At 45.9% G+C, this 20,121-nt stretch overlaps 1 protein-coding gene across 2 annotated transcripts; it reads right to left on the bottom strand.

Moving 5' to 3' along the window:
- Positions 1 to 1,255: 1,255 nt before the first annotated feature.
- Positions 1,256 to 19,453, bottom strand: ambra1b (autophagy/beclin-1 regulator 1b). 2 transcript variants are annotated; one of them, XM_058644614.1, is made up of 19 exons: positions 19,140 to 19,453; positions 16,442 to 16,647; positions 16,272 to 16,330; positions 15,903 to 16,086; positions 15,218 to 15,390; positions 13,059 to 13,125; positions 11,336 to 12,882; positions 10,625 to 10,711; positions 10,002 to 10,187; positions 9,788 to 9,868; positions 9,384 to 9,481; positions 9,154 to 9,264; positions 8,157 to 8,345; positions 7,410 to 7,564; positions 6,408 to 6,547; positions 5,574 to 5,678; positions 4,670 to 4,857; positions 4,264 to 4,392; positions 1,256 to 3,672 (listed from the first exon to the last, which is right to left on the bottom strand). In XM_058644614.1, exons 2-19 carry the CDS (start codon positions 16,571 to 16,573, stop codon positions 3,035 to 3,037), a joined length of 4,269 nt encoding a protein of 1,422 aa, XP_058500597.1. In that variant the 5' UTR covers positions 16,574 to 16,647; positions 19,140 to 19,453; the 3' UTR covers positions 1,256 to 3,034. The 2 variants fall into 2 exon arrangements, with proteins under 2 accessions (XP_058500597.1, XP_058500598.1); XM_058644615.1 differs by having other exon boundaries at positions 3,597 to 3,720.
- Between the last annotated feature and the right edge of the window lie 668 nt (positions 19,454 to 20,121).

Genomic DNA, 20,121 nt, shown 5'->3' with positions numbered 1-20,121 from the left:
AACAACCTCATCTGTGAACTTCAGCAACAAGTGCAGCTGCTGAAGGAGGAGAAGACAGACTGGTGGATGAATGAAAACCAACTCGCATACCAGGTCTGGGCCTGAGACCTCCAACCTCCTCACCCCCTCGCCCCGTTCCCTCCACCATCTGAACTTGTGTAAATATCTGAAGATACATTGAATTTTATATTTTTTCTAAATTGCCTAAATATAAGTGATGTAATAAATGTTGTGTTAATATACATCCGTTTGTGTGTGGATTTCTATAAAGTAAATATTAAAATAGTTTTATTTTTCAAGAAAAGTTGGCTGGTATTTTTGTTTAACTGCATCTCTAATGTTGCCTTCTAATTTAATAGAATAAATGTAACTGTGGTCATATGAATGACATGTGTTTGTCAGTGTTTTGACAGAAAGTCAGTTTCTTTCATATTCAAAGGTAGAAATTCAAGGGATGATGAAGTAATATTTAACTTAACATAAGATCGAACTTATTAGATTCACTTCCTCCAGTAGGTGAAATTTACAGTAATCGTTTTTTAGCGGTGCTAAATGCACTGTTTGCCAAAAAACAGCTGTAAACATGGCTGCCAGTCAGCAAACAAGGAAAAACAGAATTCAGCGACTTAAATCATTGCGTTTACTTTCTCACTGTTGGACAGTTTCTTAACACCTCGCTCTCCTGCACCAAATTCCATGGAGAAAATCAGCGATTTAACCTCACAGCACACAGTCGTTGCCGTGCTGTTGATCCACTGCTGCCTCCATCACTTAAGTTCAACTCGGTTAGAATGTTGCGACGTCTGTGTTTCAGTGTTGTTCTGGAATTACCTCAGTGATACAAACTTACCACACGAGGCAGCAGTAGACGAGCAGCTCCTGTGTTCAAGCTTAAAACGACCATTTTCTCTATGGACTTTGGTGTGAGATCAGTTTAACAAACTCCAGTTTCTAGAGGGGGTAAAGAAGGCCGTCTCATGCAAGATAAGAGAGAACACAAACAAACAGATGTGTGTCAGAACCTACATTAACTGTAATTTAAAGTTAAACTTGATTTGTATCCAATTTTGGAGGTCAAACAATTACAGAACTAAAAACTCAGGATTTAACCTGATAAATTATTTATTAGTTTAAAATCTAAATGAGGACCTGAGGGTTTTTTTACATCACCACTTCAAAGCTGGCAGGTTGTTTTTTTCTCCATCACGTCTCGCACACAAAAACGTACACAAATCAAAACGAGGCCACACCGACATGTTTTTAAAAGGTTCATTAATCAAGTAAAGCCAGGAGGAGCATTCAGATTCAGATCAGTTGGTTCTGTGTCACCTGCTGTGTTCCTGTGTCCCTCACATGCAGCTGCGTCCTTGACAGGTCGCCCCCGGCAACGAGATCCCCGATCTCACCTGCAGGCAATAAAAGTTAAATAAAAAATACTAAGTAAACATCTCATCTCGAATCGCAGTGTCTCTGCACAGCTCCAGTCGGGGCTCTCTCCTCTTTTCTCCCTCTCGTCTTCGCCATCATCATCTTCATAGGTCCGTTACTGCACCCCCCACCCACTCACACACACAACTGAAACACAACCAACACATGAACCTCTACGCAGCTGTGTGTGAGGACGACTATGCACATGTGGAATAACGATAAAAAACAAACTAAAAAAAGGAAAAGAGTGTTGGCGTCTGTACAGTTGCATCGTTTAAGGCTGAAGAGGAAAAGTCGAGCTTGATCAAAAAATGTCAAGTTTTCTTCTCAGCGAGACAGGGGAGCAAGGGGCGGGGCTTAGCAGAGAGTGAGACCAATCACAGGCCTGATGGTTTCACTGACTCACACAGGCATCATCATCATCATCATGAGAACTGACCATAGATTCTCGTCAACATTGCTGTAAATCTTTATACTTTACAGACGTCACTTCAGACCTGCAGGGGTCAAAGGTCGAGGCTTCAGGTTTAAAACGGAAGCAACGGGGGGGGGGGCCAACGTGATCAGATGAGTAAACACGAGGTTGATTCAGGATCAGCGGGAAGAGACACATGTCCCATGACTGTCCCCTCTCTCACACACACACACACACACACACACACACACACACACACACACACACAGTTATCTCTAACCATAACCACTTAATGCTCAAAACTAAACTTAAACAGTTCCTCAAAAATTAGGTTCTGCCTCATTAAGACCAGGTTTTGGCCTCCACAAGGACTACTGGTCCTGACAAGGTCAGTGTTTATGTCAGAAAAAGTCCTGAAGAGGTGACATGTACAAGTACACACGTGCACACGCGCACACACACACACACACCATAGTGCAACTGGTTGGGGGTGTTTGGTTCTTCTCCTCTTCAGCCTTTTTAAAAATAATCTCCACACGTGTTTGATGAACTGCAGCGTGTTTGAAAAGACATGCAGTAGATTCAGGTTCAGTCTTTTCAGTCACTGATCGGACCTGGTCCGCGTGGTGGGACGCGGGGGCGGGGTTTACGTCCTGGAGGAGCTGCACAGGTCCAGCCGCCCAACGACATGATTTCTTCTCTTCAACGGCATAATTACACACACACACGTTACAAAATAAAGTAGTGCTAAATTCACTGTCAACACTTCAATCACGCACTATTTATACAACTATGCAGCACGTTGGAGTAAATGTGTGTCAGAAAGATAAACCTACCCCCGCCCCCCTGCCCCCCTGCCCCACCCCCAGACATGGCACTTTGACACAGGGACCTTATTGTCCGTCCGTGCGAGCTCAGCGCTGAGCAGCCTCTGTTCCAGTCAAGCCCTTTCTGACGAGGAATGGTCGAGTTCAGTTTCAGTCCAGTTTTTTTTTTAAGTGCAGATGATGTGCACGCCAATGACACTCGAGGTTAACAGGTGAGGAGGGGGTGAGGTGGGGTGGGGGGAGGTTCATGTGTCCCTTCTTTTATTTATTTTTTCTTTCCAGGCGGGAGACCCTGTGCAGAGTCAAAGCAGCACCCATTTCTTTGTAAGATAAGGCTTGAGGAGCGCCCTAAACTAAAATCCCATCAGCCAACACTCTGCTTCTCTTGGCCAATGGGAGAACTACCTGCCGTGTGGCTCCCCGGGGGGACGGTCGCGGTCTCCCCCTCCTCCTCCCCCGCTGCTGCTGCTGCTCCTGCTGCCGACAGAGAGGAGGATGTGAGAGGAGGAAGAGGAGAGGAGGACGAGGAGGAAGACAGCAGCAGTGAGGAAGAGGAGGGACCCGGCAGGGAGTCGCCATCCGTCTGTCCTCCGTCAAATACGTCATCAGTGTCCACAGTCACAGGAGGTCCAGGGAGCTGGGGGCCCGGCAGCACCTGGGAGCCCCACAGGGGGGCCAGTGGTTCAGAAGGAGTGGGGGCGTGGGGAGAGGGGTAGGACTGGGTCTGAGGCTGTGTGTTGAGGAGAGGTCCAGGGGAGGGGGAGGAGGAGGAGGAGGAGGGCATCATGGAGGGGGGGTTGGCTGCAGGTCTGGACGCCGCGGTGCCGGTCTGGGAGCCACGGTGGATGCGGTGGCTGACGATGATGTTGTTCCCGAAGCCGCCCATGGAGGCCATGGTGGTGCTCTGCTCCCGCTGCACTACGGCCGTCATACCGCCCTCTGCGATCAGCCGGCGGATTCTGGCCAGAGCGTCTTCACCTGAGCCAAACTCTGGAGACTCTCCTGGACCAAAGAGAGCGACGACAGAGCTTCATCAGGACTGAACAGCATCTCAGTGACACACAAACACACACCTGTTGTTACATCATACAGCTTTCCTCCAGGCAGGCATAGAGACACTCACGTCCAACTTCACATTGAAGACAAACAAAAAAAAGGCATCGTGCTTGTTCTTGGTGAGGGTAAAACAGATTTCTGCCACTTAACAAGATGTGTTTACCACTTTATCACATCATTAGACAGACGTTAAAAAAATCCCAGGGTTTGTGCTGTTTTTTAACTCTCCTGCAACAAACTCCATAAAGAAAATGAGTGTTTTTAGCTTTATACGTAACTCTTGTCTCTGTGGACGTATACAAAGTGACAAAAACCTCAGAAAATAACGTCAATCAACGAGATTAAGTGGCAAACACATTGATCAGACACCGTAGATTTGAGCACATTTCATGAGGCAGAGAGCTGTCAGTGCTTCGTACAACCAGACTTTAAAAAAACATGAACTACTCTTGAGAATGCAGCCACCGGGTGGCAGCAGTCCAGAGACAAAACTAACTTCAGTAACAACAGAACAGACGGCGATGAACGCGGCAGTACCAGCAGCTGTCGACGCGTTGGCATCTGCTGAAGCCTCGTCCCGGACGCCGTCCTGAGCTCTGCTGCTCTGAGACGCCTCCTGCTGCTCCTGAGCTGCTCCACTCGTGGACGGAGTCTCTGGAGGAACATCTGAGGAGAAAAGGAGGAACATGCTGAGGACGATTTCTGGTCTTATGACCCTTTTGGACCTCCTTAACTTTGGCCCAGTAGTCGTCACAGAGACCAACGGGTGGTTCTCATGAAGCAGAGCTTACATTTGTGCCTACAATTTCAGCTATTTATGTTAGTGGTACAAATCGTACCAACAGAATATGTGAATGAGGAACAGACATCGTCAGTTAACCAAATAGATCGATATGAATGTGACAGTGCTGTGTCTCGAGTGCAGAGTCAGTGAAGACAGTACTCAGAGGAGGCTGGGAGACGCTGGGCCCCGGTAGGTCCCTCTCTGTTTGTGTCTCGGCGTTCTGCAGCTGGACAATCGGCGTCTGGGTTCCCTGTGATGTCACCGAGGGAGAGGGGTGTCGAGGCTGAAGACCAATGGCGTTCATCAGTCCCATGTCTCGGTCCAACCTCCAGCCGGAGCGATTGGGCCTGAAGATGAAGGAGTTTCAAGATGAAAGAAAACTGACACTAATACACAAACGTTTTTAAAATACAAAAAAAGGACCAACAGCGTTGTCAAAAGTCTGGAAACCTGAGGAGCAACATGGACAACCAGGTGAAATCATAGCAAGAGTGACTAATGAGTTTAACAACTACAACTGTGTGAGGCCGGGATGGAAGCAATAAGCTCAGCTCGTAACATTGATGACTTGATAAATGTGTTGCACGACGAGTTTACATACGAAGTCAACGCTTGGCGACAGACGCGCGACAAATCAGTGTTGAGATTCTCCGGATGACGTCAAGTCACGGTAGCTCCGTACGGTAGTTGTGAAACCACACAAGACGACGTTTCCACAACAGAGCGTTTGCCACCATGCTTTGGTCGAGGGCGAAAAGAAATGCTACGTTACTTCCGTTTATAACACGGCGACTCGCAGCCAGCGGTGCGATCATCAAAAAACAAAAAACACGGTCACGACTAATACTTCCACTCAGCCGACAATTATCTCGACCAATGTCAGATATTTAAAGATTGATTTTCACCTGATTAAAAAACCCACGTCATTACATTTAATTAAGAATAATATTCACGATCGTCAAACCATCGATGGCGTGTTGTTCCAGGACAGTTTAATGACATCATGACGTCATAAATGTGTATTGCTGTGTTCTGTGTGTGCAGTGAAGTGTAACACTCTCACCCTGGTCTGTCGACTCCTCGGGTCCGGCTGGTTCCACTGTTGTTCACGGAGAATAAAGGCTCGATGTTCGACTCCGCAGGGCTCTCGCCATCGCTGCGATAGAACCTAAACACACACACACAGAGTTGTTAATTCACTTCCATTCAGGAAGTCTTAAAAGCAGAGGAGGGACTTCTTCGTGGAATCGCACCGACCACGACCTCATTACACTCGCTAATTGAGCTTCTCCAATTAATGGTCTTCCTGTTGGGACTGAACATCGGGATAATCTCATCAGTGAACTCCTCAGTGACGACAACGAGGGGGAGGAGGAAATGTCAGACCAAGAAGACGACTCAAGATGTACACCGATCATTTACACGTGCATGCGTCCATTGTCCCTTTAACTTTAGATTAAGATTAAATTAAGTAAATTAATAAATAGTCAATTTACAAACTTCACAAAAAACAAATCACAAGGGGCATAAAGCAGATTAACGTCTTTTTAACTTGGCAGTCTGTTGACGTCACATATTAGTATCGGCTCATGTCACTTGGAACCTCGCCAGAGCAGATATACTAAACAAAAAACACACCAGATAGCAGGTACTATCACTCGTCGAGCCATGCTGGAACTGTGTGATGAAAAAGGTCACAAACGTTGTCCGTTGCCCCTTAAATGACTTGAGGGAAAATCCCAAAAATAATCAATCTTCAAATCTAAACTCTACACCTATCACACGCACGTAGGTGTAAACAGTTTCCATCATCAGTGATCTTCAGCTGTGCTGTGACACGGCCACGGTAACAACATGAACACATGAGTGATGAACAGGCTGAGTGGTGGAGACTCACACAGGCCGGCAGATCACCAGGTCTCCCTTGTTGGTTCCATACGCCAGACCCATCCCTGGATCCGGCAGCCAGCGAGCCGAGTTGATGCTGACGTGGCGCCGCTGGTCTGGAGCCATGGGGTAAACGACGTTGAACACCATCTGAAAACACACGGGCAGGTTCAGCACAAGCCCAGCACACACACACACACACACTGATGGAATCTCCCTATGTTTGGAAAGATAAAACCCAATGACAAAATAACAAGAGTGATGAGCAGCATGATGGGAGCTTCAGTTTACTTCCCGATTAAGTGACAGATCCTCTGCGTCTTTTTCCCCAAAGTCATTATTTATTCCAGCTTTTTATAAGTTGCATCCATCACATGACAATCGGCTGTTATTGTCTTGATGAATCGAGTATTGGTTTGTTTCTCAAACCTCGAAACGATGACGTTCTCCAATGTCTTGTTTTGTCCACAAAACGACATTTTTCAGTTTTAGCGATTTCTTTGTTGATTGGAGCAATGAAACCAGAAAACACAAGTCACGTGTCACAAACGCACCCATTTCAAAGTAAAAGCCCTCCAGCATTTCAGGTCCTTGTTTCTATTCGTTTTTTCCTGCGGAGGCTTTTATTGTGAAAGGTTTTTCAGGACTAGCAGCTTTACACCGGAGAGTTGTGGCATTTCATTGTGTACAGAGGATTCAGCTCCGTGAAGTGGAGAACGTCCTTAAGTGACAAATAAAAACGGCAGCATTGCACCTCTGTGTCCAGCCTGTCGGGAATTATAAGAAGAATGCCGTTTCCCTGAATATAAATATGGATTTCTATAGATTTTGACTAATGTAAATACACTAATTAACATTGGACAATTTGTTTTACTTTAATTAAAAAGTGGATTACAGCGTGAGGGAGAAACAGAGACAAACAGAGAGAGAGAGAGACGTCTGTAAATGTGTAGTGCGGGTGTAATAATCACGTCACGTTAGTAAAAAGTAAAAATCTGTTGTAATGCCTCACCCTAATGGAGGTCTCTCCCCCGTGCGGCTGCTGGAGGCGGAAGACTTGTGCCACCATGTGGTCGGTGTTGGGATGCAGCAGGATCCTGCGAGAGGCCAGACCCACCATCACGTAGCAGCCCATGGGAGACAGGCTGACAGAGATGGCGTTTGGACCTGATGACATCACGACAAATTAAATGAGATTCTGCTCATAAACATGTTCACCTGTGAACCTCGCTGTTAAGACGGCCTTTTCCAGCAAGAAAATTGATTTTGTAAACTGCTCACTCTCCCGCACCAGAGTCCATAGAGAAACCCAGCCATTTTGCGTCACAGCAACACTGTTGATCCATTGCTGCCTCCATCACTAAGTTCAAGTGTGTTGTTTTGACAATTCTGTGTTTGAAATCATTCATTCAGATTTATATCGGTGACAAAAACTTGCCACACGAGGCAGCAGTGGAACAGCAGCTCCTGTGTGCCCTGTGAGCTTAAATCACTGATTTTCTCTATGGACTTTGGTGTGGAAGAGTGAGTGGCTTACAATCTTCTGTTTCCAGAGGGAAAAGCCATATAAGACTGAGCCTTCATGCATCAGGCTACTTCTCAGTCCAGGGGACGCTCACTGCTCAGTCAGCAAATACTACTTCAACACTAATTAAGGACAAGCAATAACGGGATCTTCTTAGCAGCGAGTGTTTGAGGACCTCGCACGTCACACAACCACATGTACAGAGTTTTAAAGAGACAGATGCTGGACTCGTACCAAATCTCTTGGTGTAGAGCATCTCTCCCAGGTTGTGAGGAGCCAGAGAGTAGATGGCGAGGATGCCCTCGTCTGGGAAACCCCGCTGACTGCTGGGAATGAAGACCGCCAGCAGCTGACCGTCAGCGGAGATGTCGCAGCTGGCGTCGTTGTAGATCTTACAGTTTGGCACCAGAACATTGATTGAGGCTGATCGGTGGGAAAAATCAAACAAACAACATCTCCTCAGTATATATGAGGCATCGACAGTGTGGAACAGTGTTCAGGTCTTAATCTCTGATAATTAGTTTGAGATCAGATCAATAAGTTGATTTCCATTGGTAGGATAAACATGAGCGGAGGAAAAACTTACAATAACTTATATATTGCACTCGAGTAACCTCTGTTCAAGTGCCAGTAGAGGGCGCCTGGATCTTTAAAACGTTCACAGGTGTTTCTGACCAAAATACCAGTGAATTTTTTAGAATTATCACAATAATATCAAAAATCACAATTATTATGGATAGGATAATCGTGACTGGAAATTGTTCATTTTGTCCCATGTGTCATAATTATATTTCTTTTTTAACTTTGTAATATAATACTGTATATGAGGGTGAAATAGACATCAATTAATCATCTCAGCTTTATAATCCATCTATTAAACAAATTATCAGACTGAAAACTGCTGCTGAGAAGCAGGACCGTCATTTATATCCGTTCAAACCTGTTCAAATTCAAAACCTACAGTCTAGAAGCACAATCACATCGTCTGAAGTGATAACTGTGGGCCAGCAGAGGGTGCACTGCGCACAGCTCGACCTTAAATCGAATGAATTCATCAGAAAAATAACAGTGCTGTCATGTTATTCTCAGGATAAAATGGAGGACACAAGGAAACGAAAGCCAAAGCATCTGAAAAGCAGGATGTGGAAATGTTTTGGTTTTCTAACTGAAAACCATCGTTGTTTTTCTATCTAACTGTGGACAACACCAGAGGAGCAGGTGAGGTTTGTACCGTTGCTGATCTCAGGAAGGTCAAATTTGGTGAAGTCCCACCACTGCAGGCGGTAGGTTGTGTTGGCGATGTTGCTGGCGACGGCAGACTGACCGTCCCCGATCGACGCACCTGGGAAAAACAGACGGTGTCCGGTTTAAAACACCGAGCATCTGGGTATTTGTCTGGTTTGTTAAATGTGATTCTTCTAAAAGGAGGAGGAGGAGGAGGAGGAGTGATGTGTGTCTTACCAGCAAGGACTCTGTTGACTGAGGAGTGTGTGGCCAGACCGGGCTGCCCTCGCTCGTGGAAGATTCCAGCGTAGGGTAACTCAGGGAGGAGGAAACGCCTGCAACACAACGACAACTATGAAAACTGACCTGGGCTGCATTTAATTAATGATAAACAACAATTAAACAGATTTTAAAATGTTTGTATACTGACTGTGTGCGATAAGGCACATCGTTCTGACCAGGATTCTGCTTCAGTTCACATATGTGTAGCAACATTAACAACTAGCGATGACACTAAACCAACACAAACATTTTCTGCATCTGTATGAGAGGAAACTACTTTTCTGACCAGCAGGTGACAACAGTCTGTATTAGGAAGGCAGGATATTATTGTCATTACAGGTTATATTATGCCGACTCACCGTGGGACAAAGCGACCCAGTGACGGCGCCGACATCCTGGCGTTGCGTGGCGTCCTGTGTCTCGCCCGGTCTCCAGTATCGCTGGAAAACACAAACTCATTCAGGCCAAAAACACACGTGGACACAGAACCAGCACGAAGACGCGTGAACATGCTGAAAACGTTGGAATATAAAACACAAGAAAATAAAAGGACATGCATATGATGAAACCTACTCCAGCTCCTCAAAGTCCACGTCACTGTTGTCCATGGTGCTGGACGGGTTGCCGGCAGGACTATCGGAGGAGGACGACATGGCCCGCAGGCGGTTCTGCTGGTAGCGGAGTGAGCGCTGGCGAATGCTGTCCCGTCTGGAGAGATACTGGATCATCCTCTGGGCGTAGTAAGCAGCTGGAGACAGCCTGGACAACACAGACATGAGACTTTACCGAGAGTCGAAAGCTCTGAAGGCTTCACAGCTCCAGGACAGTTAGCAGATATTGTTTATGTGAAGTTACACACTGTATTATAATGTAGCTCCAGGACTAGAGTTCTCAACGGGCCTGAAAATTACAACCCGACTGAGCATCATAGAAGGGCTCCAAAAATGACACCAACATGCCCAAAGTGTCGGGGGTAACGCACGCAGCGGCGTCAGGTCTGCCCCTCCCCAGATTTACTCTTCACCACACGTGAACAGCGATGATTCACAACAAACAACATATCATTTACAACCTGCAAGAAATGTGTTTTTTGAGCGGAAAAAGTTAACCCGCAGCCCGACCCGACACGCCTCACTTTTTTTTCGGACGAAACCCGTTGAGAACTCTATCCAGGACACGAGTGGGTGTGGACGTACCTGGCCGGATCGGGGTAAATGGGGTGGTCTCTTGATCCTGACATGTCGTAACGAGACAGTGATAAAAGAGATGATTCCAACAATCGTCTGCACGAGAGAAACATTTAAAAAAAACAAATGTTATTTACAAACAGTTACTGGACACAAGTTATCTTCAGGCTCCAGGCCCACATATAAACAGGGACATCATTAAATAGCCTTACCCAACAACAGGTCTGGGCAATACATCAATATTATATCCATATGAGATGAGATATGGCCTTAGATTTTGGACATCGTCATATTACGATAAATCTGTGGCCACTTTTCCTGGTTTAAACCCTTCAGTTACCATTCCTGTCACTACCGACTGGATTTGGCATACGTACTTCTCATTACCGTAAATCCTTAACCATTAAATGTGACAGCTAGACAAGATTCACCAGCACGTCACACACTCGTGACTCTGATTATCTGCCAGATATGGAAAGTGAAAGTTATCTTGGAAAAAAAGGGGCAGAAGAACTCACTCACTGAACATCAATCAAAATAAGTGTCTCTTAATAACACGTCTTTAATTTCAAGGCTAATTATTTGCAGAGAAACAACCTGTATTCACATTCACATTCATCTCCTCTATCACGATGTAAAGAGCCTAAAAATATCCAGATATCATTTACTAATTCATCTGATAACAATATCTATGTCTGACATCAACATCAGTGACCGTACCTCCTCAGGTAGTCCTCATCAGGGGGGTCAACAGGCATTTCTTGGCTTAAGGCCTCCGGTGGCTCCGCCGATCGTCCGGCAGCAGCCTGTCGGTAAACCCTCTCCCACTGCGCCGTCTCCTGGTTGTAAACCAAGCCCACCGTCTGCTCTCCAGGCTGACCAGAAGAGGGGGCTATTGGGAAGGCCACTGTTCCTGTTCCTCCACCTCCAGGGGGAGGCGGCGGCGGCTGCTCACTGGGCTCGGGAGGTGCCCTCCTCTCCTGGGGTTGAGCCTCCAGTGGCCTCCTGCTCTCTTCAGGCTGCCATGGAGCTGAAGAAGCAGCGGGGTAGGAAGAGGAAGAGGAAGAAGAGGGTTCCAGGGTGGAGGCGGAAGTGGAGGAGGTCTGATTGGTACGCTCCCAGCGCTGAGAGTCATGGTTGAAGGTCAGTAGGTTGTGGCAGGCCCGGCAGCGGTTCAGGTGGCCTCGAGAGGCCAGAGGAGGAACGTTGTTCTCCAGGCTGTGGGAGGCAGGAGGTGGAGGGAGGGGAGGCTGGTAGTGGATGATGGTTGGGGTGGAGGAGGAGGGAGATGAGGAAGGCCCGGGTCTGTCTGGGTCCATGTTATTATTCAGCAACTCTTGACTCTGCTCCTGGCTTCCATCTGCAATGCTGCCCCCTAAGGGAGGCTCCAGGTCTTGCATGCGGTCAAACTCCATGAAGTAGCGGCTCAGGTTGCACTGCAACACGTTGCGGAAAGAGGCGGTGTTGCTGCGAGAGCCGTCCCAGAACGGGTGGTGTCCGCTACTGGTTCCAGCAGAGTCTCGGGCCCCCCCTGGTTCTCCTTGCTGGGGGAAACCCCGACCTTCGGTGGCGGAGGTATAAACGGGAGAGTGGGAGGAGCCGTCCTGCTGACGGAGCACGGACAGAAGGCTGACGGAGGAGGAGGATGTTCGAGGAGGCAGCATGGCCGGACCGACACCGCCCTCCCTCATGCTGAGCAGGTTACGTGTCCAGTCAGGTCCGGTTCTGGTGGCGGAGTGTGGCTCCACACCGCTCGGTGCAGTGGTATTAAGAGAAGTGCCGGCGCTGTAGTAGACTGATGTGAAGGCTGAGGGTCGCTCCGAGGGCTGTCTGGGCCCCGTACGGGCCGAGGAGAAAGTGGAGGTGGGTGGAGGCTGGGGGGCGTCTGACGGCGCCCGGGAGTCAGTGAGGGTCACGGAGGAACCGCTGTTGGCCAGGGAAGGGTTGCGATTGGCTGAGCAGCGACTGCACAGGCAGACCATGCCCAAGTGCTGAGTGCAGCCGGGAAAGGGCGGCACACGCTCAGAGGTGGGGTACTGCGCCAGGGGCACACTGGGAGATTCCCGAACAGCGCTTCCGTTTTCCCCGAGCGGCCGCGGCGGTGGCTGCTCGCCGCCCACCTGTGCCCCGGGGGAGCGAGACGACAAGATGTGGAGGAAGTTGTGGAGGATGGGCGTGCGGCGAACCGGCTGGGTCGGCAAGAAGGAACGCTGACGGAAGTGAGGCATCTCAACGCTGTCCATCGGGACCTCCGAGTCCTCATCGTTCTGAAACACAGGAGAGGCTGTTCAGCTCGCTGGTCCACGCAACTGCTGAGAACTTTAAGTTTTAGCCAATTTCCTGTTGCATTTATGAATGAATCAGCCAATTGTGTAAAAAAAGAAAAGATCCAAATCTCATGAAAGTCATTATTTTTCTTGCTGAGTCAGACGTTCATACATACCTGCTGATTGGAAGGATTCACGATGGCCGTCAGCAGGTTGTGACCCAGAGGATCAAACCTCACCAACCTGAAATAAACACATGGGAAGAAAAATCAACAACAACAACAACAACAACAACAACAAAACATACAGAAAGAATTCACTCTTCTCTACAGAAGAACTCACAGCAGCTTGAGTGAATGAGGGAACGTTGAGGGCAGAAGTTACCTGGCTGAAGATGAGGGAGATGACAGCGGGATAACGGTGGCAAAAGCTACAGTTGAGGCCAAAATGATTAGCCCCCCTTGTGAAATTAGACAAAACTCTTTATTTCTCTCTGGAAATGACCATTAACAACAGGTGTTTGTATTGCATTTGTTTCCAAAATAACAAAGACAAAATGTCCACTAAGTTTGATTAGAATATTTTATTGATACACTGAATTGAAACAAGAAAGGGCAAAGACGTCCAAAATGATTAGCCCCCTGGCCATTAATAGTCAATAGTGTACCCTTTCTGAGCCACAACTGACAACAACCTCTTAAAGTAGTTCTTTACTAGGTTGGCACAGGTCTCCTGAGGGATTTTGGCCCATTCTTCCATTGCAAATTGTTCCAGCTGGTCCAAACTGCGTGGTTTCCGAGCATGGACATTCACCTTGAGCACCCACCACAGATTCTCAATAGGATTGAGGTCTGGGCTCTGTGCAGGCCACTCCAGGACCTTGGTTTTGGTATCCTTAATGAACTGTTGAACCAATTTCGATGTGTGCTTCGGGTCATTGTCTTGTTGGAGGTCCCAGTGACGACCTATGGATAGACTACGAGCAGATTTCTGCATATTATTCCACAAAATTTCAACATCATTTTCTTTTTTCATGATGCCATGCAAGGCTGCAAAACAGCCCCACAGCATGATGCTCCCACCACCATGTTTAACTGTGGGAACTGTGTTCTTTGGGTTGAAGGTCTCTCCCTTTCTTCGACAAACATACACCACATCCATGTGCCCAAACAGTTCCAGTTTAGTCTCATCAGACCAAAGCACAGACTTCAAAACTCATCTTTACCTTTCAAATGTTCACGGGCAAACTTCAGTCTTGCTGTGATGTGCCGCTCTTTGAGTAAAGGGGTTCTTCTCGGATGATGGCCATGAAGCTCACAACGATGAAGAGCCGTGAGGGCTCTTCATCGTGGTGAACTGTGTTCCTTGAAACATCAACTCCAGAAGAGGCCAGGTCAGCAACAATCATCTTGGCAGATGTCCGGGGGTTCTTGCTGACATCTCTGACGATTTTCCAGAGTTTTTCTCTCCAGAGTTCTTGAAATCTTGCGCTTACGACCATGCCCAGTTTTGTTTCTTACTGAATTTGTCTCCTTGTACTTGGCAATGATGCAATGTACAGCGATTCTAGACACTATGAAACCCTTGGAAATGGCAGTATAACCTTCCCCCTTCTCTTGAGCCTCCACTGTCCTCCTTCTGAGCTCAAAACTGATTTCCTTTGTCTTTGGCATGATGAGTAAAAGTAATCCCTCTCAATGTGCATGTGTGCCCTGTTCCTTGGATTCCTTTTATGCTGATTGAATGCGCAGGTGTTGTCAGGAAGCCAATTGACTGCACAGGTGTGGTTTGAAACCTTATTGGTTAATTAGGTTTGTTTTGAAAATAAAAATTCATATGGGGGCTAATATTTTCGACCACCCCATTTTTCACTATATTTGATATAAAGCAAGCAAAAAACGTATTTTATATCCAAAATATAGCAAAAGCTACTAAATGGCACTGGTGAATGTTTGATTATATCAAGTTTTATCAATGCTGCAAACATTGGGAAGAATGTTAGGAAAATGTTCCATAATTCCTGGGGGGCTAATAATTTTGGCCTCAACTGTACGTTAAGAGATGCTCCATCCAAGTTCAATCAATGGACTTTATGCACTTTGTTCTCCATGTTGTGAATAAATAGAGAAATCCTCGACTTTTTTCCTGTTCAGTTCGACAGATATCGTGATGTATCACTATATGATTGTCTTGCCATATATTGATTATCACAGAATCGTTGTACAATCCCACGCCTAGTTGCAACCCTATTGATTTGTGTACTCGATTTCTTCCAATAAATCATTTCTTAATGTTACACACTCAACCTTTAAAGTTACACGGCCGTTTCACCCACCGCACTCTCTCCGTGTCGCTGCCCGTCTTGACCACGGCGAACGGCTCGGGTCGACTCCAGTCCCAGAAGTGGAGCTCGTTGTTGGTGGCGATGAGGAGCAGCTGAGCAGTCGGGTGGAAGGCCAGTGACGCGATGGCAACATTGCTCTCTGTGAACCAACTCTCACTACCACCCTGCAAAACAGAGACAACAGAAGAAAATGTCTTTCACATCAAACCAAAATGTAGCCATTTATAAGCTAGTATGTCTTTCCTTCCTGTCCTCTTTCTCTATCTGTGTGTGTCCTCATCTTGCAGTTTGCAGGATCCAGATCCAGTTTCGAGGGTGATCTTATCATTATCAACAATCTCTGCTGCTGCTGCTTATATAAATGACATCACAGTTCTATAAACATGTCATCACTGACTGTATAAACTTATAACATTCTGCTCCTGGTCTATCTTTGTCTTCTTCTTTTGTCCCACATTTTTCCTTTCACCCCAACCTGTCTTGGCACACAGCTGCACATCTTTGAGTCCGGTGTAATATTTACACCAAACTAGTTTTTAAAGTGAGAGTTCTTAGAAAATCAGAAAATACAGTAAAAGAATTAAGACTCATTAAAGAAGAGAAGTTCATCGTTTTCTTGTCTTTCTCTGAACGAGATTTCTGTTGTCATGGCGATGCCTCAGGGCGTGCTACTCACATGCAGGTCCCAGATGCGGACTTCACCATCAAGGCACCCGGAGGCCACCAGGCCGGGTATTGTGGGGTGGAAGGTCACACACCAGGGGGTTCTACGGTGGCCTACTAAGGAATGTAGGCACTTTCCAGTCTTCACCTCGGTTATGTAAATGTTGTGGTTGACATGTGTGGAGGCCATCAGCGTCCTGTAAGAGAGAGAGAGAGGTCACAGTACGTGATTATTACCTTGTGCTTTGTCGCTAACATTTATATCTGTAAAAATGTGACCTTCAGTGTTGTCAATGTTGCTAATGGTGAAGTTGACCAGGAGGCAACAGTGACATCTAATATTGAACCTCTTTGACTCATTAAGGTAAAGAAAATCTCTCACCTGTCGGGGCTGAATGCGAGCAGGAACGTTGACCGGGGGCTGTCCGGCAGCTCCACTTTCTGTCAGAGACACAAACAATTTCATACGCGTTATTCAAAACATAAAACACATAAATCTTGAGAAAAAGGTTGGTAAAATTCAGCTAATCTGTCTGCGTTTGCACTCCGTACCTGGCTCTGCCATTTCATCCAGCGAACTTTCTCCTCCACCAGCAGCTGCAGGAGGCGCTGCGAGCCAAACGTCTGGGAGCCTCGCTCCCGGCTGGACAGGATGCGCACCGAGTTCCTCTGACGGGACGCCATGTTGCTACTGGAGGCCTCGGCTGATTGGCTGCTCACTCCCACTGGTGCCAGTCCGTCGCCATGCACAGTTTAGGCTGGGGAAAGAGCAGAGCGGCGGTTCAGTGGGTCACCGTGGAATGACCTGGTTAATGTGACAGTGTGGTGTGACAATGAAAGGCTGGAGCAGAGATCAAACATCTGTCTTCACAGGTGTAGTCAAACAAACAGAGGCAGGACTTCAACAGTTAGCTGATTAAGAAATCATTCGAGGAAGATTATTCGGCTGTTGATTACCATTTAATCAAACTGTAGTTGTGTGGCTTTTTCAATGAAGCTGCAAAGACGAATCATTTATTATTTGAGTAAATTAATGGTCAAACATTTTGACAACTGAGTAACTGTCACAGATCAACATTCTGTCATTTTTGGGACCAAACAACAACTTGATTAATGGAGAAAATAATCAAAGATTCATCGAATATGAAAACAACTTTTAGGTGCAACCCTAATTCAACACGACTGTCGCGTCTGGGGAGACAGTGGTGCGTTTCATGTCACGACTGACTCAGGGTATGAATATGACTTTTTATATGTCATTAACCTTGTCTCTTTCTCCCCCTAGTTTGTGTCTGTCCTTCCTTCCTTCCCTCTCCCTCTCTCTCAGTATTCTCATCTTGCATGATCAAGATCCAGTTTTCGAGGCTATCCATATCATACATATCATCACCATTATTATTGCTGTATAATTAAAAGTCGATATCATTGACTGTATAAACTTGTAACTTGATACAGTTGTTGTGTATCTGCTCCTGGTCTCTCTCTCTCTTCTGTCTCTACCTCATCTCCCTCTTGTCCTTTCTCTCCCCCCTTTCTGTCCTCCACCTCTCCGCTGTCCCCCATTTTCCTTTCACCTCAACCGGTCGAGGCAGATGACTGCCGATCTCTGAGCCTGGTTCTGTCAGAGATTTCTTCTTCTTTTAAGAGGGAGTTTTTTCTCTCCACTGTTGTGTTCTCTGCTCTCCTTGATATTGTCTATGTACAGTGCCTTGAGATGATGTATGTTATGATTTGGCGCTATACAAATAACATTGAATTGAATTGACGGAGGGAAGGAAGGCGAAAGAACAACAGCTACGCTAGTAAAGCAAGATGGCAGCTTACTCTCGGTGAAATTGAACCTAGTTCTCTGAAACAAGTGTTGAAAGAGAACTTAAGTACGACAAACACACTGATCCTTTAAATATCCCCTATGCCACTACAGGTTGTGCTAAACCATTTCGTTCTTGCTGCATTTTCAAAGTCATATATTTCTGTCTCTGCTGTGAACAAGTGGAGCCCCCTGCCTGATGACATGAGAAGCTGCAGCTTCTTCAACACATTTAAAAACAGTAACAAGTGACACTTGACAGTATGTACTGTGTGGTTTATTTGTTGTGTACCATGTTTTGCATGTAAAAAAGGGCCAACAGATTTGTATGTTCTTTTAAATAAACAAGATAATATATGAAGGTAAACGGCCCACAACATGACTCTTAAAAAGCAGTTGCCGCTCTTTATTTACATTTTTGCTACAGTCTGCATGGTCTTTTTTTCCCCCCAGGCTCTGATCCATTCAGCCATTCATAGTGCATCTCATTAGGACTGTCAAAACCAGAAAACCAGAAAGAAGAGAACCTGAAAAATAGCCCACAGCAGCTCTGACAAACACGTCCTCTGTTTACACACGTGTACAATTTAATCGTAGTCGTTCTTAAAAGTGGGAAAACATTAATAAAAATATAAAAATAGTTTTATCATCTTTAAAAATGATTCCATTTTAATGAATTATTTAGGGCTTTAAGTGATTACTAAATTAATCGTCTAATATTTGATCATCGAATTATGGGTTTAAGTGTTTCTCTGATTTTTCAGCTTCTTCAATGTGATTATTTTCTGGTTAATTTGCTCCATATAACAAAGAAAAATAATCTACAGATCAATCCAAAGAGGGAAAGAAAAACAGAGTTGTCGATATTATTAAATCAAAACCGCTGTACAAGTCGAGTCAGGACCCAAATATCGCGATACGATTGATTCGTGACAATAGCCTAACCTGTCAAATTAAAACCGCATCACTGTGTACAAAGTTAAACAGCTCGACAGTGAAAGTCAATCATGTGAGGACTCGACATTTCATATTAGTTAAAATGGTTGAGCTGAAAACACACCAAAACAAACACTAACGTAACACACACACACACACACACATTCATTAAACCAGAAAACGGACACAACTGCATCACGGTAATAATGTGCATGAACGTGAACGAAAATGACAACAACACTGCATACTAACAGAGTTTAAACTGACGCGTTAACGATGATTTTAAAAACAGAAAATTAAAGACGCGTTAGCCGCAGCTAGCCGCAAAGCTACGTTAGCTCATTCCGGATTTAGCCACCAAGTCAGAAAAACAGAGCGTTTGATTTTCTAAATATAGTTCATTATTTATAGATCGATTTTCAAATGAAACACTTGTATGTGTGCAGATGACAATGGCACTGGTGTCAGTGGAGGAGAGAAGAGACCCGGGGCTGTGCGGCCTACCTTTCCTTTATCCCGTCGCTCTCCGGCTATGCCATCACAGGCGCGCTAACAGGCCAACGGGAGCTAGCTGGGCTAACTGCGTAGCTAGCTTGGCCAAAAAACGGGAAACGGGGCCGCTGCGAATAAAAATCTGCCCGACGCTAACATCGGCCTCCCGCGGTCAGAGTGAGGAACAGCGTCCGTTGACATCGACTGGCAACGTCCGTGTCACCAGGAGATGGGATTTTAAGGCATTGGTCCGATATTTTATTAGCTGCCCGACGCAGAACTGCTACTGCGTAACTAGCTAGCTGCTAGTTAGCTACTAGCGTCTTCTTCTCGTTTTACAGCGGCTGGCATCGAGCTCCTACTGCCACCTGCTGCCCGGAATGTGGATTATTAAACCAGGTCTAAATTAATCCTGGTTTAGGATAATGAGGTCTAACTTGAACCGTATTCAAAGCAAGTCTAAATCAATCTTCAGTTAAGGTTAATACTAATTTAAAGCAAGTAATCGGCAGCCTGCGGCCAAGTGGAAAGGGAACTTGGATTGTAACCGGAGGGTCGCCAGTTCAAATCCCCGTCCGGACAAAAAAGGGCTGGGGTACCCCTGAGCAAGGTACCCAACCCCCAATGCTCCCCGGGCGCTACTCAGTGGCAGCCCACTGCTCCTAATTCTAGGATGGGTCAAATGCAGAGGAATACTTTCCCTAAGGGGATTAATTAAATTCTTCTTCTAATAGATAAACCTTAGGAAATCCAGGTTTAATTCAAAGCTCAGTTAAACAAGGTCTTTGTTTATCCTGATTTAAATTAGGTCTAAGTTAAACTTAAACCTCAGGTAAATAAGGCCTAGGTTAAACCTAAGCTAGTTTCTTCATTATGGTAATGGCTGTATTAAGTTTGAGGTATGTAAATACTGTTTGTAGTAGATATAGTTTTAAATACAAAAGGATAGAAAAAACACCTTGTTGTGCAGAATATCATATTGTTTATTATCAGT

Source organism: Solea solea, chromosome 12, assembly GCF_958295425.1.
Source record: "Solea solea chromosome 12, fSolSol10.1, whole genome shotgun sequence".
Classification (NCBI taxonomy): Eukaryota; Metazoa; Chordata; class Actinopteri; order Pleuronectiformes; family Soleidae; genus Solea; species Solea solea.
The sequence above is the reverse complement of the archived record's forward strand: the minus strand, read 5'-3'. Positions and strand labels throughout refer to the sequence as shown.

Bases quoted from the DNA above. Each gene is read 5' to 3' on its own strand.
- ambra1b (XM_058644614.1), bottom strand. From the start codon at position 16,573: ATGGCGTCCCGTCAGAGGAACTCGGTGCGCATCCTGTCCAGCCGGGAG. The intron at 7,565-8,156 runs GTACGAGTCCAG...TGATGTCATCAG, and splicing joins GCTCTACACCAAGAGATTTG to GTCCAAACGCCATCTCTGTC. The intron at 4,393-4,669 runs GTACTGTCTTCA...TTTTCTCCTCAG, and splicing joins CGTCTCCCAGCCTCCTCTGA to ATGTTCCTCCAGAGACTCCG.